Genomic DNA, 18378 nt, shown 5'->3' with positions numbered 1-18378 from the left:
GGGGAAACAGCTAAGAACAAAGGCAATAAACCAGAGATGTTTTTCCAGGTTATGTAAAATTTATACCAAAGTCTGCTAGCCTGCTATTCCTCCTTTTTGTTTTTCCTGTATTTTTAACCCTTGTCTCTGCTTTAAGCTTACTCTGACTGGTGGACAGGAGAATAATTTGCTGCTGAGACAAGGTCTGCCAACCTGTCTTTTGGCCTAAATTAGACATACTGGGTGGGCAAAGAATTAAACATAGAGAGCCAACCCCTTTTACCTAGGGAAAAGGAAGGCTGCATTTTTGGATGTAGGTAGAGCTAGAGAGCCTGGAGTGAAACGGTGGCAGTGCAAGAGGAATTGGGAAACAGAGAAACTGCCTCTATAATGAAGGTCGCTTTGTTTTCAAATTTTCTAAGGCTTTGGGGAGAGCAAGCCTGGCGGTGGGGAGCAGGGTTCATTAGCAGGGAGCACAAGGGACTGTGGTCTCTCCACACCTCCTGGTTTCTACCATGAGTGGGTGAAGGGACACGTTCTGCTTTCATGTGCACTGCTCTAAGTCCTGCATCTACTCCAGGTTTGCAGGAGGGCGCTGGAGCAAAAGGGAGCCCTGGGAAGCCGTGAGCTGAGCTCTAGTGATGGCACCCATTAATGGGAAGGCTGATTACTCACTGACAAGCAGCACTGGGCTTCTGGTCAGCTGAGTGAGCCTTTATGCAGAGGAATTAATTGGACTTGGAGAGGCACCTCTCCCAAGCCAATAAGTAGCGCTGGGAATATCTTTTCCCCTAGTGGGAAAGCAATAAGTGTGGCTCTTTGGATGGTGCTAATAAGCTTTGTGCTGGCGGCAGGAGGTGATGCTCAAATTCTGCTCCGGGTGAGCTGGGTGCTGCCATGATTTATCTCCAATAGTTCTTCTTGGTGGTGCTTTTCGATACAAACGTCATGCTTGAGCTTCTTCCCGTGCCAGAGCTGAATTCCGCGGCCAGGCAGCCCCCGCTGCTGGGGCTGGCACCGCTTCCCCCCGTGCTGAGCCTGTTGCTGAAGCCTGACCCCAGCCCCAGCATGTTCCCACCTCCGTAGCTGCTCCCGGATGAGACCACGGCTGTGGTGGGAAACCATGGGCAGAGGGTTAGTTTGTTTGGAATAGTACGGAGGAATTTCAGCCTTTAGCTGCACACATTCATGGTTTTTCTTGGTCGGTCTACCCCTGCCGGTACTCCACAGATCTTATTCTCTGGCTTTTCTTCCTATCCTATAGCAGAGCTGGCCTTAGACCTCTGAGTCTCCCAGGGACGATCTCACAGTACAAAATCTTTCAAGTTCAGATCTGGTCAGAGGAAAGGTATGTCAGGCTCTCTGGCCTCCCCAGTCCCACAGAGCCCTGCAAAACCCCAAGTATACTCTATTTTTGTGCTGGTAACTACTGGCTGCATAGAGCTAATTTTCGTTGTCTGATCCTCAATTTCAGGTACTTTTAAGGAATAACTCAATGCAAATTCAATATATTGCTTATGAGCCAGATTACTTACAAATATTCACTGCACCAACGCCTTCTCCAGCCAACCTGGAAGAAAGAGAGGACGGAGAAGTAAGGACTCATTATTTAGGAGAATTTCAAGCACAAGTTTGGCACCAGGGACACTGGAGAGCAGAATGGTCTGGGGTGTTACGGTCTAATGTTGAGCGTCTGATAGGAACTGAAATAACACCTGTAACTGTGTAGGACAGGGGTGTGTCTACTTGCAAGACCTGTGGCCCTTCCCTCTCTGGTTGCAAGGCAAATGTGAAAACATCCATGGGTTTGGACACTGGTTTGCAGCGGGAGACACCCACCTGCTCTCCTCGCCCTCCAGCAGCTTCCTGTAGGTCGCGATCTCGATGTCCAGGGCCAGCTTGACGTTCATCAGCTCCTGGTACTCACGGAGCTGCCGGGCCAGGTCAGCCTTGGCCTTCTGCAGGGCATCTTCCAGGCCAGCCAATTTGGCCCTGGCATCCTTGACAGCCATCTCCCCACGATGCTCAGCATCTGCAATGGCCGTCTGCAAGCTGGCGCACTGCAAGAAGTGGAAATAGGCCTGGTGACTGCTCCGTGAGTTTGGACCCCAATTCCCAGGCATCCTTGCAAGGGTACAGCAAGGTAGTGGGGATGGAGGTGCCCCCATGTTGGGAGGAGTCCTGTGCCTCATACCTGTTTCTTTACACTATCGATTTCTGAGTGGAGCCGCTGGATCGTGCGGTTCATCTCTGAGATCTCCATCTTGGTGTTGTGGAGGTCGTCCCCGTGCCGGCCAGCTGTGAGCTGCAGCTCCTCATACTGGGGTGGGCAGAGAGATGAGACACGAGGGCACAGTCAGAGCTGGGCAGGAGCTTGAACTCATTGGTAGAGATTGATCCTGCTCTGATCCTCTCTTGACCAGGTCTTCTGACTCTTTCTGTACTCAGTCCAAGCTCTTCCTCATGACCTTTAGCATATTTCCTTCCTCCCTCTATCTCCTTATGCTCCTCTATCTCTCATTATCAAAATGGCATCTTCACGTGTCCAGGAAACTAAAATGAAATCCTATCCAAATCAATTTGAACTTACACCCTACTCCCGTTGTCTCTGCATGCACTCTCCAGTATAAAATAGCCTTTGGGAAATGCTAAACAAAATTTTTCCTAGCTCGCCTGTTTACTTTTCACATCCTCACCTTGCTCTGGTACCAGGACTCGGCCTCAGCCCGGCTCCGGTTGGCGATGTCCTCGTACTGCGCCTTGACCTCTGCGATGATGCTGTCCAGGTCCAGGCTGCGGTTGTTGTCCATGGACAGCACCACGGAGGTGTCGGAGATCTGTGACTGCATCTGAGACAGCTCCTGTAGGTCAAACAAATTCACTCTCAGCCCCAGATGTTTCACTGTTGTGCTGGTCTCGGAGACTATGAGTGGTAGAGGGGTAGGACTGGGGAGGAACCGCAGCTCCAGACAGCTCTCCTGGGCTGGGTCTATCCTGTCGGTACCAGGAAAATGGGGAAATGGCAGAACTGGGAAATCTGGGAGACTCTTACTGCTTCATAGAGGGCTCGCAGGAAGTTAATCTCCTCTGTCAGTGCATCCAGCTTGGTCCCCAGGTCCACCTTGTTCACGTAGGCAGCGTCCGCATCCTGGAACCACAACAATAGAGGCAGTGAACCAAACCTTGCCTATCTTGTCATTTAATATGAACCTTTGGAGACAAACCTGAACTGAGGACTTTCTTGACCTCTGTGCCTTTTAAACAGATCCAAGAGGGAACTGGTTTCTTCCCTCCACCTTTTTTCTGGGGGGAGGGATGCTGTCCCATAGATCTAAGCAATTTTTGACTTTTTTTTTTTTTTTTTTTTTTTTTTTTGCCAGTGTATAGACAGATATTTTGGACAATGCTCGAATGCTCGAAACAGTGGAAATTTCTTGGTTTTGGGGGGGGCTGTGGAGGGTGGGATTGGGTACAGAAAGGCTGCATAACTCGCAGAGTGGAGTGACTAGAAGTTACAGATGATTCAGATATGATCTGGTACCTGGAGGACCAGAACTCACCTGAATTTTGGATGAGGGGCCTAAAACAAGAAGGAGCTATTGCCAAGGACTGACACACTGGCACAACTGGGTGTTTCTACTTCAAGGAGGGATGACTACACCTTTGCTAAGTGCTTTGCCCAGCTTGGCACTGCCGGATAAAAAGGGTTATTTGCATTCAAATGTGTTTTGCCTTTAAAAAGTGTGTCCCTTCTTTGTTGTTGGCGCCTCACCTTCTTGAGCAAAACAAAGTCATTCTCTGCAGTCGTGCGCTTGTTGATCTCCTCTTCATACCTGTTGGGAAGGGGAGATGAGCATCCCTTTACAGCTTCTGTACTGCAACCCACCCCAGGGTGCTTGTGGGGAGACCAGAGAGTCTGTTCCCAGGGGCATTTACCGCCGATGCACAGATCTTTGGAGGAAACAACAAAAATAGCTGCTAACAACGCTATGTCCTTGCTAGATCAGTGCGTATATTATATGTATATTATTAGATAGATATATCTCACTGATTATGATAGAAAGACAGCACCCTTGGGCTAGGGGGTGGGAGGAGGCCATCTAGAAAAGCTGCAGGCCTTCATTAAAGGCACATTTTATCCTCCCAGAAGTTTTTGCTGTGAATGGAAACCTTGTACTCTCTAAATTTTCTCAGGCTGGGAGGGCTGGGTGGAGCCATGGCTGAGCTCATCACTGCCACACCTGGGTTAGTCAGAAGAGCCGGGATCTCTGACGCCAGCTCCCGCGGTGGCTTCGGGAGGGCTGGGGATGGCCAAGGAGGAGGGAGGATGATGGCCTGGGCAAGGAAAGCCAAGGTCTGGGTTAGCAGCAGCGCACAGTCCCACTCCTGGTAAAGGATAAAAACCAGCAATAGCTGTGGACTGATGCCCAGCTCAAATGAAATGATTAAATGGGGGAGATGAAAGACAGGAGTTCAAAGGAGAGCGTGCATGCAGCTAATAAAACGTTAGCCTTTCATGGGGGAAGATTTCTTCACATCAGGAATATCCAAGCCTTAAAATCATTGCCATTAAGTACAGTCCTAGCCTGTACGTAGATTTGTGGGTCTGTAAGCTCTTAGGCACATAGAAGAGGAAAACTAATTTGGCATACGTCTAATTCCTAATTGCCGTTTGGATTAGTATTAGTCTCAGAAGAGCAAAGCATTAGAAAGAATACTTTGGGATCCACAAAGTTTAAAATAAATAAAGGTAAGAAGAACAAACTCCCAGGAGCTGGGGACAGAAGCAGTGACGTCCTTTTGGAAGGCGTAGGCACTGTTGCCACAATGCAAGGGGATGGTCCCTGCCCAGCAATGTGTATGATGTAACTGGGCTTTTGCCCAAAGATTCCCTGATCTGGAGCCAGACGGAATATTTGCCACTTTGTCAGGTGCAGGCAGAGTATTAAAGTCTGAACCTCTTCTGTGATGTGACCGTTGGCTGTCAGAGGGTTTCTCGTCTGAAGTCATGATGTGCCCAAAGCTCTGTTCTCAGCTGGGCAATCGCTGTTGCTGCTTTGCTGCTCCAGACTGTGCTGATGTTAGACATTGCTTTTCAAAATTTACAGCTGATTTCACCATGGACCCGTGATGAGAACAGGAGGAGGAGGAGGACACTCTCTGACCCAGTTAATTGAGAGCAATATTGGGCTTAAAGCTGGGATTTATCTCAAGTCAGTGTGGTGTCAGCTACCTCGAACTTGGCTATTTTGGCTAATTTCTGTTCTTCGAGGTCTCTTCTGTAGCTGATGGAGAAGGATATTTATCTCCGGAATGTCATTTGTCGCCTCCTAAAATGAATTAATGAAATCTAGATGGCTGATATGTAGCAGACCCCGAGGTCTTACATGGCCAAACTGACACAGGACAGATTAGTTTCTGGTAAACATTCCTTTGCTGAAGGCACAGAGAACCCTAAAATAAAGTCTCAAAGTAGTCTGTGGATGAGGATTTCTCTTCCCCAAGGCATTTATTTCTGTTCTGAGGCTACTTTTGGGCTAGAGGCACTGTTGGTAAAGGTGGCAGAAAGTGTCAGACACATGATCTCCCGAGAAAGGGAGAGCAGAGGGTTTTTGGCAGAACGCGCGTGTCCTTGCTTTGAATTGCAGCCTGCACCCAGCTCTCATCTCCCGTTTTTCTGGTTTCGGACTGACAATTTAATTTTCTTACTTATTCACATCCATTAAGCAGTGTATCCCTCGTGGGCATGGTAGCAGACACGGTCTTGATAGATGTTTGTCCAAAGTGCGAAGAGTGGGTGAGAGAGGGAACACCTCCTCCTAACAGCCTAAAGAGTTGAGCTGAGCTGAAACGTTCGCCCAAGATCGCAGTGACTTTCCATGGGGTGGAAGCTAACTCCTGACGTTCAGAAGTGCTAAAACTATCCAGTACATTGATATTAAAGGACATTATAATAATTAAAAAAAAAAAAAAGGAAGAAAAAGAAAAAGCACTTAAGCATACACTTAAAATTAATCTTTCTTTTTAGACAATCTTTCTCTCCTGGAAGGGAACCCACGTTGGTAAGAAATGTGAGTGTTCAGAGTCCCTAATAGTCTTGTGGAGATTCAGGTTTCATCCTGGTCTGCATTAAAATGGCTACATGGGAGCTGAAACCATTTGGAAAACTTAAGCTCTGGACAGACTAAGCTTTTGAGAAGCTGCTCCTGAACTCCTGTGGATGTCTGACCGCCTGAGCCTTTTGCAACATTTAAAAATTTCACGGGTCCCTGCAAAAAAAATTGTCTTGCTGACATGTATCCAGCAGGTAAAGGGAGGGGAACTAGTCACTTTGGTCCTTCCTGAGGTCTCACAGTTTTAGGGTTGCCTTGGGTTTTTTAGCTCATCCAGGAAGAAGATAGAGTGAAAAACTGGACAGGTTTCTTTCTGTGTGTGTGTTGCTTACCTGATCTTGAAGTCTTCAACAGCATCCTGCATAGCCTTCAGCTCTGAGCTGAGCCGCAGCCTGTCCCCTCCTAGAGCCTCAAGCTGTCTCCTCATGTTGCTGATGTACGCGTCAAACATAGGTTCGAGGTTATTTTTCACAATTTTTTGGTCTTTCAAGAGGCTCCATTTGGTCTCCAGTACTTTATTTTGTTGTTCCAGGAACCGCACCTGAAACCCATCAGAACAATTTAAATCACTGGGGATGATCAGCTCAAAACCTGCCTCACTTTTCATGAGATGAGGGCTTTAATGTGAGGGGTTTTCTGGTTTTATTTTATATAATTTAAAGTGGGCATGTCATCAAAAGATCGTTGGTAGTAAGATTTGGAAACCACGAGCAATATTCAGCTGCAAAGAAACCTGGAAAAATAATTTGCACCCCATCTAGTCTGTCTGTAGATCTGTGACAAAATGAGCTGTATAGACAGTCTGGAGACAGCGGTAACAAGCTGAACAAAATCCTTAACTCTGTGCATTAAAGATTTAGAAGTAAATTTATAATGTTGAGAGCAATCCTGATTCTACTCTACAGGCAATGACAAACATGCCAGGCTGGATTAAGTGGAACGTGTCTTACCTTGTCGATGAAGGAGGCAAATTTGTTGTTGAGGGATTTAATCTGGTCCTTCTCCTCCTGCCGCACTCTCTGCATGTTGGGGTCAATCTCCAACTTAAGAGGTACCAAGAGGTGTTGGTTGACTGTGACCTCTTGAATACCTCCAGGGCCACATCCTGCTCCAAACCCAAACCCAGCTCCACCAACCCTGTATGCCAACCCGCCATGACCTGACCCGTAACTGTACCCTGGTCTAGCAGAACAATACCCTCCGCTCATGGAAATCCTCTTGCTTGCCCCTAGATTGTGAAGGCTCCTGCTGCCAAAACCACCACTGATCCGTCCCACGCCTCCACCGCTGCTGCGGGACATGGACACGGAGCTGAAGCTGCTCCGGTGAACAGGCATAGTGGCAGAAGCAGCGCTGGAACTCTTAGCGAGTCCTCCTGACCTAATGCCCACGAACTGCTGTGCGGTCGCCGGTGGTGAGGGCAGAGGGCAAGGAGGTGAGATGGCAGGTGAGTGGAAATCTTTGGGAGTTTGGATCGGGAGTCCCCTCTGCCTTTTATCCTTTTGGAGAGCTGGGCTTGTCCGCAGAGGACCGCAGCTCCGTTGGCTGAGCTAATCGCTTTGGTATGCTGGCACGTGGCCACCTCCCCAACCCGTTAATCACCAGACTCGCTAATGCAGCGGGCTGGCAACCTTCAGGCTCATAAAACTAACCAAATTTTCTAACCTGTATTTTTCAGAGGAGGGATTACTGGTGGGGAAAAATAAAACATATTTACATCTGGAAGTTCCCTTTCGGCTTGCTTTTAACTTGGTTGGTGGTGTTGGTGCCCATTTAGTTTAAAGCTGATGAGACTGAAGTTGCCACAAGAGGGAATCCAGAGATGTTGAAAATGCCAGTTGGACATGCTTTGCTAAAGAAAAAAAATTACTTTTCTCTCTGATAGCCAGCTGACTTGGGGTAGGAGCAACCTGTCCTGACCGAGGCAAGAAGTTAGATGTCTTGGTCTGCACTCCTCATCTTTGCAGACAACACTTCACCTGCACAGAGGTACTTCTGGTAAAGATGATCATTTGGGAGGCACCTGTGCCTTTCTGTTGACTACAGGGAGTGTGGGTGCTTTGCTTAGCCGAAATGCTGAATGATGAGATAGCTCAAAGTACGTGGTCTCCCAGAGAGGAAACAGCCTGAGTTGTAAAAGTCCAGGTCATCGGATGGCTGTTTGATGCTGGACAGTGTTTAAATCACACAGAATCACATAGAATTATCTAAATTGGAAAGGACCTTGGAGATCATCCAGTCCAACCGTTCTCCTAGCACAGTTCCCACCTACAGCATATCCGTAAGCTCTAAATCGACCCCACTCTTGAACACCCCCAGGGGTGGGGACTCCACCGCCTCCCTGGGCAGCCCATTCCAACACCTAACAACCCCTTCTGTACAGAAATGCTTCTAATATCTGGTCTGAACTTTCCCTGGCGCAACTTGAGGCCGTTCCCTCCTGTCCTGTCGCTTTCTGCTAGGCTACAGAGGCTCAAACCAGCTCTCTGCAGATTCCTTTCAGGGAGCTGTAGAGGGTGATGAGGTCTCCTCTCAGCCTCCTCTTCTCCAGACTAAACAATCCCAGTTCCCTCAGCTGTTCCCCATCAGACCTGTGCTCCAGACCCTTGACCAGTTCTGCTGGTGTCAATGGAAACATGGTCCAGAGATGCCAGAGGACGATGGGCAGGTGTTGCAGAGGACGAGCCATTTCCTTTCCAGTGCTGTGTTACTGTGCTGAGGTCTAGAGGACTAACGAAAAGCCGGGGTTTATTATATCGCCTTCTCTTTAGGCTAGCAGTCAGCGTGCACTTAATGTGCGTCACGTTTACCTCTAGTGCTTTAGTCACTCAGCGAGGTTGTGTGAGAGACTGAACCAGCACAATCTGCTGTGGTAATCTCAGCACTTTTTTTTTTTTTTTTTTTTTTTTCCCCTTAAGATGAGCTTTGGTGCTTTTGTCGTTTGTCTCTCGTTACTGCTGTGCAGGAGATCAGAGAAGGGGAACTAAACCTTCTTTACCCTCAGGGTCTTTAACTATCTCACAGCCTATATCTGGCGATGTTATTCTTCCCAAAGAGGGTGAGTTTGGGGTGGTTAATGGGTCTGTTCCATTTCTAATTATGGTAATGGCAGTGACGGCATTTTATTAGCCCCTGCAGCTAGTGCATGTACAGAACAGCATGAGCTGAAGTACTTGTTTTCTTGGGGAAAAACTACTTTTAATCCCTATGTGACTCATCACGTAAAACCTTAAAACATTATGGGAGTTTGGGCGCTATCAAGGCGGCATGAAAATGCTGAGATGCTGCAATGTAGAAACGAAGATAGAAGGACTTTTTCTTTAGTGCCTGCTAAGAAGAGTACATATTGTCCCATCCTGTGGAAGATACCGATGCTAAAAAACTTTGCTCACACAAATGGGAATGGAACATCCAGCTGCTCTATTCCTGTTGGATATAAGAGGTGTCCATGGAGTTGCAGTGAGTGCAGAGGAAGGAAAGGTCTCAGCTCTTGTGTGTATGACTTTGATCTACCTTCAGCTCTACTCTGTTACGTCGGCCGCTCTTTTCCCGAAGGTCCTATGAAGTAATTGGAATTAAAAGGAGGATGCGACAGAATTAATACCACATGCCTTTTATTAGACAAACACTGGGAAATGAGGATTTCAGAGAGTCAAAGAACAGGACCGTGGTGTGTTTTATATAAATAAGGACAGACAGCTTTGACTTCCAGATCTTTTCCAAGTAACAGGGTAAGGATTGCACACAAGATGAGAGGGAACTCGGCACACGTGAGCTAACAGTGCTGGTGTCTGACTTTAATAGCATCTCTTGGTTGAAGAGGTGGTGGAGATGTACTTTATGCTGGAACTGCTTCCACCGACCACACATGACCCGGCTGTGCCTTGTCCACTTCCAGAGCTGAAGCCCATTCCTCCAGCACAGACCCCACGTCCTACACCGCTGCTGCCTCCAAAGCTGACACAGTTTCCAGTTCCATAGCCCGTTCCTACAGGAGTTCTGGTCACAGCTGCAAGAGGAGAACACCCTCTTTAGAGGCATCCACAAACAGCGGGCTCTGAGTGGCAGGGAGACAAATGTAGAAGTTGACAAACTATCTTTAAAAGTTACTTACAGATATTCACTGTGCCGGCACCTTCTCCAGAGAGCCTGTTAGGGAGCAAAGTAAACCAGTGAGAATTCAAGGGGAACCCATGACCAGGAGCTGGTTGAAAAGGCAGGAGAACCTTCTTGGAATATTATTGGTGGAAGTTGGAAAGTTTGCACGAAGGCTACCGTCTTCCCAAATAGCTCATCCTCCTGGGCTTGCCTTCAAACACCTTTCAGGTCTTCTGAATGTGGGAAGTCTACACCCAAGAAGGGTCTTTGACTCCACTGCCCTTCTCAAAATTGGGATATAAAATTGTACCCACCTGCACTCCTCGCCCTCCAGCAGCTTCCTGTAGGTCGCAATCTCAATGTCCAGGGCCAGCTTGACGTTCATCAGCTCCTGGTACTCGCGGAGCTGCTGGGCAAGGTCTGTCTTGGCCTTCTGCAGGGCTGTCTCCAGCTCAGCCAGTTTGGCTCTGGCATCCTTGAGGGCCAGTTCCCCACGCTGCTCAGTATCTGCAATAGCGGTCTGCAAACTGGCGCACTGTGGAGGAGAAGTAGTCATTATGTTTCTTATCTAGAGCATAGATCAGTTCTTTGAACCCTGAGGTCATGTTCTGAGCCAGGTTGTAACCTGGATTTAATCTAACTCCACACCTCTTAACATCATCTTAGTTTTACTCATGTTGCATTGTTACTCTTTGTGGTGTTACAGCACTGAAACAAATGCTGTCATACTCATTCCTTATCCAGCAGAACTCACTGAGATACATTTATTTTTACTCCCTGGAGTTGGCCAGACAAGGAAGAAGTTAGAGCACAGCAAGAGTTTAGTCTTATGCATTCACACTGCCCTTTACCTGCTTCTTCACACTGTCGATCTCAGACCGCAGTCGCTGGACGTGGCGGTTGAGCTCGGAGATCTCCTGCTTGGTGTTACGGAGGTCGTCCCCGTGCCTGCCTGCTGTAGCCTGCAGCTCTTCGTACTGTCGCAGAGAGAGGAACAATCACCCAAGGTAAATTATGTTGGGTTTAGAGCCAAGCAGAATGTGGGTATGTGGGTGTTTGTGCTCAGAAGCATGCGTATGTTCTCAGTCCCAAATTAGCACTCCCAACCTTTGTAAGATTATTAAATCTGGAGACATCCAGCGTTATAAAAATCACAGTGGGACCCACCTCCCCATGGGAAACTGGGGGAGGGAGTGTGGTTTTCCCATCACAGAAGCCCTCCTAGGCACTCACCCTGGACTGGTACCAGGACTCGGCCTCCGCCCGGCTGCGGTTGGCGATGTCCTCGTACTGCGCCTTGACCTCTGCGATGATGCTGTCCATGTCCAGGCTGCGGTTGTTGTCCATGGTCAGGATGACAGAGGTGTCGGAGATCTGGGTCTGCATCTGAGACAGTTCCTGCAAAAGCAGCAGGTATTCCAGTGAGTCGCAGGCGTGAGACACAAATGTTGCTCAGAGGAAGGAAACGCCCAAGTTAGAGGGTAGACCTGGATGGACAAAGTGGTTTTTCCAAGATGGTTTCAGACAGGGTTAAGACAGCGAGTGAAATGGAAAAAGCACTGAGTTATTTAGCAGAACGGAGTGGAGTCCTGAGCCTCCGAAGTGGGGAAGGAAGGCTGGAAAGTGGGAGAAGGATGTCAATACTGGTGCTTACGGCTTCATAGAGAGCTCTGAGGAAATCAATCTCCTCCATAAGGGAGTCCAGCCTGGCTTGCAGCTCTGTCTTGTTCATGTAGGCAGCATCCACCTCCTAGGTGAGGAAACACATCACAAAAATGAAGTGGTTTTCAGGGAAGCAGAGGAAAAGCTGAAGAACATGTTTCTTGCTATGCTCGTGCGGAGCTGGGAGGCACAACACCCTGCACCCACCTTCTTCAGGATGACAAATTCATTCTCGACAGCTGTGTGCTTGTTGATCTCTTCTTCATATCTGCAGGATGGAAATGGAGGGTTAGCCTAGCCCTGTACAAAAATTATTTCATGTTTTCGGGACCAATCTCTTTTTTTTTTTTTTTTTTTTTTTTTTTTTTTTTTTTTTTTTTTTGTATGACTGTATGTACCTTCATCTCTTAGCCCCATCACCTTCTGCCTGTGACTTTCAGCCATGGGGAACTGAAACTGAATATGTCTCATATTAAACTTAACCTTACTCAGAAGATTATATCAGCAAAAAGGCCTCTTTCCTCATCTAATTGCACAGATGCAACAGCGAGCTGGCCTCTGTCGCAGACCACAAATGGACAGACTTACTTGTTCTTGAAGTCCTCAGCAAGGCTTTGCACCTTGTTCAGCTCCTGTCCCAAGTTCTCCTTGTCTGTCAGCAAGCTGCTCAGCTGTCTCTTCAGGTTGTTGATGTAGGTCTCAAAGAGGGGCTCAATGTTGTTTCTGACTGGTTTGTTCCCCTGTTCTTGCAGAAGGGCCCACTTGGTCTCCAGGACCTTGTTTTGTTGTTCAAGGAATCGGACCTGGATAGAGAAAGGAGGTGTTTCAGAAACGGTGATTTTAGGATGGTTTTTCCTTAGAGAGACAAGATACAGTCCTGCAAGGATTCACTTGCTGGAAGGTGGGAGCTCTCAGCCCTTGTGGAACAACCGACAATTTATACAAACATTGCACATCTGACGTTAACATTCCTGCTCTCTTTGCAGACTCTGCTTCCTTACACCCTATATCACTGTTTTCCCCCTGTTGGCTGGTCTCATCTTGGCATTAATGTGAGGGACGAATGGTCTCAAAACTAGAACCCCTCAGGTGTTATTCCCAGGCTGCTGATGTTAGAAATGGCAGTACAAGGGCAGCAAAATTGCTGATAAAGATACAACTTGCCCTTGTTTGTACTTCCCCACTGAAGAATCAACACAGCATAACCGAGAAACCCTGTGTCTCACCTTGTCGATGAAGGAGGCAAATTTATTGTTGAGGGTTTGAATCTGATCCTTCTCATCCTTGCGGATACTCTGGATGTTGGGGTCAATCTCCAGATTGAGAGGTTTCAGAAGGCTCTGGTTGACTGAGACTTCGTGGATGCCCCCAGCTGGGACAGCAGGGAATCCAGGGCCACCCGCACCACCACCGAACCCAAAGGCACCACCGACTGCACTGCCAAAACCACAGATCACAGGGCCAGCACCAAAACCTGCAGGTCCGTAGAAGCCACCACCTCTTCCAGCTACAGAGATCCTCTTGCATCCCCCAAGGCTGTAGAGGCTCCTGCTTCCAAAACCTCCAACAGATCTTCCATATCCAGGGGCGATACTGCAGCTTCCACCTTGGGATGCAGAGCGTAAGCAGAAGCTGGCGCTGCTGGCATTTGGGATGAAGGCAGAAGCAGCACTGAAGCCAGTTGTGCTCTGGTTCCTTGCAGCGCACTGCCGAGACATGGCAGCTGATGTGGGCAGGGTGAGAGCGGTAGAAAGAATAAAGCAGTGAGGAAGTGGATGGAGGCAGAAAGGTGAAGTTGCGCTCCCCCAGGCTGGGACTGGCCCTTTTATACCCTTACCAGCTGGGGATGGGTCTGGCGTGGCGCTCATCTTACTGATTATCTGGGCTCGGCACACCCAGCAACAAAGCGGACGGTGAGTTCACTGTGAGCACAAGCACTCACGAAGTGCAGAAGTTGCATTTTTTTTTTCTGTGACAGCAATGATCTGGCTGTCGAAATATCTGAAAAAAACACTAAATACTGCCTGCTCAACTCTTGTTCGCAGGCATCCTTTTCCCACTCCCTCCTTTCACCTCTGCAGTCAGTGGTTCCCCTCGTTGGGCAAGCGCTCACTCATCTCTATTTCATGGGTGAATCAATCCCTCTGTTGCGTAAAGGCACATTATTTCACGGTGCAGTGGTCCGAGATCTGAGAAATCTGTTATTGTGGGTCTGTGTTTTCCTGCTGCTGTGGTTTTGAGTAAACCCCAGCGGGGCATCAGCACCTCAGGCCCTGACTTGTCAGAAATTCTGGACTCGTTCTCAGGTCCAAACAAGAGTCATTTAAAGCAGAACTGATACAGGAGGGAGAAAGAAGTGATGGAGGGAAAGGCAGAGCGGTGATGGGTCATTAGTGGAAGTCTGGGACCATCAGCTATCAAAAACCAGCTGGGGAGTGGAAGGACATGGAGGGTAATTTTATGAATGGCTTTTTCAGACCTTTTCTTTCTACGAAAAGTGTCTACGCTTCGTCCTGACTCAGACTGACAAGAAATGATGAAATATCAGAATATGACCTGTCTGTGACGACACAAAACCTGAGTTGGCGATTTTCTCAGGGCTTCACCTTCACATATTTTTGGGCAGTTTCCTGACTCATGGGGTGACCTTGTCTCTACACGGTGTGAAGCCTGTTCCCAGGCTGCCCTCCCCGTGTCTGTTGTCTTCCCCCTCTGATATCTCTTACTCACAGGGAAATTCAGTGCCTGGGCTCGAGGCTTACAGCATCGTTCTCAGACAACTCCCTTATTCCGCGTAGCACCCAGGAAGAGACAAATAGTGCTTTTCTCTAGTGAAGACACATGGTGTCTGGACTCACTCGGTGCGTGCTGCGTGGCTGCACCCGTGGGCACTCGTCCTAGAGCAGGCACAATGCTCAAAAGTCACTCCCAGCATCTAGTCTGAGTGCCCAGGGATGGACACGCTTCTCTCGGACCCTGCAGCCCTTTGGTTTGCCAAGGTACGTCTCTCTCGTGGGTGCTCGTGCCGGAGCTGAACACCTGCTCATCAGAGGAGGGAGGTAGCAGCCCACCTGCAGAGTGTTGCTGGGAAGTCATAGCTTTCCCCAGCCATTAAAAAGACACGAGCAGGCACCGGGGCATGGAGCAGGTGTTTGCAGATGCATCTTTCGAGCGTGCGCTTGTGCTTGCCATTTCACATGTGGAAGCCAGGCAGTCAAGTGAGTTTGACCAGGAGGTCCCAGGAGGGTAATGTGCAGATGTCTACCATCTCTTTTTTGACGTTCAGCCATGCTTTTTTTTTCTTTTTTTTTCCTCTATTTTATTCTCTAGTCAACTAATGTTTCCATTACACACCTTGGAACAAAATTAAAATAACTGTTCTGGGAGTGTTTCAGCTACTGTGCGTTACAACAAGCAGCAGTTTTTAAGAGAGCGGAGCTTCTGTGACTAAGCTACTGACTGTCTTAAAAAACTCTGTAAAAACGTTATGGGTAGCAATTAGCAATCAGTTCCCTCCGTGCATTGCAAATTCAAGCCCCTGAGTGCAAGCGCCACTTCATTTTATTGTGACTAACGTTTTAATCTGGGCTGTGCTAGAATTAACAAGGGCTGTCCTCTCCCACTGAAATCCGAGCCCCAGGTCATCGCTACATCTGTTTAACTTGACCAAGCAGGGCTGGATGCAGGTGGTTACATACATGGTGACCAGAGCCAGGACAGCTGTACATTGGTCATGTATCCAGAGGGGCGAACCTTTGCCGGCGTGGTTTTGTATCTTGCTTAAAAATGAATGCCCTGGGAGAACAATAGTCTGGCCGCAGCCTCTCCCGTGCTCGATGAAGGGATTCATCCCCTCTGTGTTGATGCAATGAACGGTGCCCGTCTGACGTGCCTCTTGCCTAGATACGTTCTTCCTCTTTGGTTGGAGAGTGTGTCCAGGCAGCAGTGAGGAAACCATCACTTGACCTTGCCTGGGCTGCTGCTCAGAGTGAAGCGATTGCTCCTTCCCAGGACCTGCTGTACTCAGGAGGGAGTACTTGGGAGGGAGAGGTGGTGGAGCGGGAGTGGAGAGCTGCAGCAGAGCCATCACCGAGCCTGCACGTTTTGGGGAAGGAGATTTCCAGAGGGGTGCAGAGAGGAACGTGCAGAGTTCACAGGATCCTGGAAAATCACGGGAAGCTGCTGGTCTCTGTATCATTCAGGCCAATTCCCCTCTACTCGCCCACCATTCTGAGTATTTTCCTAAGAGTTCTTCTCTACCCATTACTTTAACTTATTGGAATACATGGGGTGAGGGTTGGGACCTTTTTTCTAATCACACCTATTTGTTCAGTTGATGTTCCAGCACTGACATCTGTCACTCTAGCATTCAGGCAGGTGATGCTCTGCTTTTACTTCTCAATTAATTTCTCCCAATTAGTCAGAACCACATCTAGAGTTGCCACACCTCCTCTGGCTTTTCTTCACCCTCTCAAAACAAGATCTTGTCTCCAATGTGTTCTAGAAACGTGAAGAAACTTTGGCTCTTGACGACTTTTACTTTCCAGCGGGTTTCCCATTGGATATTTTTTATAGCTGTTGCGCGAGCGACGTCTAATTAAACACAGCACGTGAATGCGTATGGACCAGATCCTCCACCTGCTGATAGTCAAAGGGGAGGGAACATCAGCATCAAGACCCAAGATAAACACCTAAACCAGTGTGGCCAGTGCTCTGAACAGCAAAGGAGCTCTTTCAACCTGCTCAGGCAGATGTTTGCACCGCTGGCACCTACACTGAGGTGAGACAGCTCACGGTAAAAGGGGTTTTGAGATGGACTGATATACTTGTGGGTGGTTGCTCTGACTCCCCTAGTAATTAGTTCCCTATTGTTAGAAGTTTATGCAGGTACATCAGACGCTTGGCACTGCCCTTTGTACCCCCTGGGAGCCAGGCTGCTGGATGTTGTATTGCCTGGAAGCTGCGCAGTAAATGAATCTTAGACCTTTTCCCCTGTGCCCGGCTCTTGCCTTGGCGTGCCCTGTGTTTAGCTCCCAGGTGTTTTACTTGCACAGTGGGGAGAACACTGAAATCAACGGCAAGCCTCCCTTTGGTGCTGCGCTGTGCTTGTGTGTTTTGGCTGCTAAGGGAGAGATTCAGGAAATGTGAATGACGAGCAAAAATCTGAGCCTTTAACTGGGCAGGGCCCTAGGAAAAGTGCTTGTTATCTGCATTTGCATTTGCTGTTCCATGTCTTTAATTAAAAGATCCACAAAATAGAATAAATTACATATGCATTTTTATTAGACAAACACCAGAAAGTGAAGAGAGACAAACAGTCATGGGACACATTTTATATACAAAATCCGGCCAAAAAATGCTGAGCTGTAACAAGCAAGTTGCAAATTTAAAACAGTTAAAACAGTTGGACTCAGGTTCAATAGCAGAGCCCTACACGACGCGTGCGAGACAACACAGCGGGGGGAGAGTTCCTAATTTGAGGCTCCTGTGCGACAAGATATAGGGTTTGGGTGGCCTGCGTTCTGTTGACCCCAGCTATGCTTTAGTAAAGGACCAGCACTAAGGTGTTTTCTGGCGAGTGAGGAGGTCTGAAAGGAAACATTTAGCTTCTGTAACTTCTTCTGGTGGAGGAGGTTGAGACGAACTTCACGCTGGAGCTGCTGCCGCCTCCGAGGGTGGTGCTGGTGACCCCGGGACCGCTTCCACAGCTGAAGCTGTTCCCCATGTTGCAGATTCCCCCTCCCATGCTGAGGTTGCTTCCTCCTCCGTATCCCGTTCCCACAGTTGTTCTGGTCACAGCTGCAGGAAGGAGAAGGAAAAGCTTTCAGTTTCTCTGGGCATCGCTTCTTGGTGCAGAGACACGCTGTTGCTTAAATAAGGTAATGGCATATATTTGAGAGACTTACAGATATTCACTGGGACGCCGTCTCCAGCCAGCCTGTTAGGGGACAGACACAACAAGGTAAGAGGATAAGAAAGATGCCTTTTCATCCTTTCAGATGAGCGTGCAGACCTGGGAGAGGCTACAGATTGTTATCTAAACAGCTAAATCCGTTGGTGTAACTCTAAACAGGTAAAGGATTTAGCATCTCCCCGGGGAAGAAATTACAGGCTTTCAGAGAAAAGGAGGGAGGGGGGCTCTTAGCTGAGGGTTGAAATGTCTTGGGAGGTGGTTGTACTCACTGCTTCATAGAGGGCTCTCAGGAAATTAATTTCTTCAGTCAGCGCATCTACCTTGGCTTGTAGTTCCACCTTGTTCATATAGGCAGCATCTACATCCTGGAGGATGAGAGATTTAGGTAATGTGTTTTAAACTCTAATTAACAAGTCAGGAACACGCGTATCTCTGCAATAACAGTCCCGGGGAAGAAACTGTAAAAAAAACCCCAACTTTTGGAATATGGACGGACGGATTTGTGAATTAACAGGCGATTAAGAGTTCTACAAGTAGTCATCGGATGGTGTTCTGTAACTTGCTCTCACCTTCTTGAGTGTCACAAATTCATTCTCTGCAACCGTGCGCCTG

The 18378-nt window shown here is 48.2% G+C and overlaps 3 protein-coding genes across 3 annotated transcripts in view; all 3 read right to left on the bottom strand.

The window, feature by feature from the left end:
- Positions 1 to 1506: 1506 nt before the first annotated feature.
- On the bottom strand, positions 1507 to 7540 carry LOC113491032 (keratin, type II cytoskeletal 6A-like). The gene is made up of 8 exons (XM_026867659.1): positions 7043 to 7540; positions 6425 to 6633; positions 3752 to 3812; positions 3032 to 3127; positions 2676 to 2840; positions 2174 to 2299; positions 1819 to 2039; positions 1507 to 1549 (listed from the first exon to the last, which is right to left on the bottom strand). Exons 1-8 carry the CDS (start codon positions 7427 to 7429, stop codon positions 1507 to 1509), a joined length of 1308 nt encoding a protein of 435 aa, XP_026723460.1. The 5' UTR covers positions 7430 to 7540.
- Positions 7541 to 9889: 2349 nt separating this feature from the next.
- LOC113491029 (keratin, type II cytoskeletal 5-like) lies at positions 9890 to 13570 on the bottom strand. The gene is made up of 9 exons (XM_026867656.1): positions 13079 to 13570; positions 12441 to 12655; positions 12060 to 12120; positions 11845 to 11940; positions 11424 to 11588; positions 11042 to 11167; positions 10505 to 10725; positions 10207 to 10241; positions 9890 to 10101 (listed from the first exon to the last, which is right to left on the bottom strand). The coding sequence occupies exons 1-9, from the start codon at positions 13568 to 13570 to the stop codon at positions 9890 to 9892; spliced, it is 1623 nt and encodes a 540-aa protein (XP_026723457.1).
- A 3419-nt stretch (positions 13571 to 16989) lies between these two features.
- The window catches only part of LOC113491030 (keratin, type II cytoskeletal 75-like), a 5736-nt gene continuing 4347 nt past the window's right edge, over positions 16990 to 18378 (bottom strand). Inside the window, exons 8-9 of the mRNA XM_026867657.1 lie at positions 17759 to 17790; positions 16990 to 17651 (exon numbers count right to left, since the gene is read on the bottom strand). Coding sequence (XP_026723458.1) covers positions 17455 to 17651; positions 17759 to 17790 — 229 coding nt within the window. The 3' untranslated portion in view covers positions 16990 to 17454. The remainder of the gene's footprint in view (positions 17652 to 17758; positions 17791 to 18378) is intronic.

This window comes from Athene cunicularia, unplaced genomic scaffold (assembly GCF_003259725.1).
Source record: "Athene cunicularia isolate RWA unplaced genomic scaffold, athCun1 chrLGE22_part1, whole genome shotgun sequence".
In the NCBI taxonomy this organism is placed as follows: domain Eukaryota; kingdom Metazoa; phylum Chordata; class Aves; order Strigiformes; family Strigidae; genus Athene; species Athene cunicularia.
The sequence above is the reverse complement of the archived record's forward strand: the minus strand, read 5'-3'. Positions and strand labels throughout refer to the sequence as shown.

Coding starts and splice junctions, on each gene's coding strand:
- LOC113491029 (XM_026867656.1), bottom strand. CDS start 13,570: ATGTCTCGGCAGTGCGCTGCAAGGAACCAGAGCACAACTGGCTTCAGT. Junction 10,242..10,504: donor CTGGAGGGCGAGGAGTGCAG/GTGGGTACAATT, acceptor GCTCCCTAACAG/GCTCTCTGGAGAAGGTGCCG. Junction 10,102..10,206: donor TGCCGGCACAGTGAATATCT/GTAAGTAACTTT, acceptor CTCCTCTTGCAG/CTGTGACCAGAACTCCTGTA.
- LOC113491032 (XM_026867659.1), bottom strand. CDS start 7,429: ATGCCTGTTCACCGGAGCAGCTTCAGCTCCGTGTCCATGTCCCGCAGC. Junction 2,841..3,031: donor TGCGAGCCCTCTATGAAGCA/GTAAGAGTCTCC, acceptor TTTGACCTACAG/GAGCTGTCTCAGATGCAGTC. Junction 2,300..2,675: donor AGTCCTGGTACCAGAGCAAG/GTGAGGATGTGA, acceptor TGCCCACCCCAG/TATGAGGAGCTGCAGCTCAC.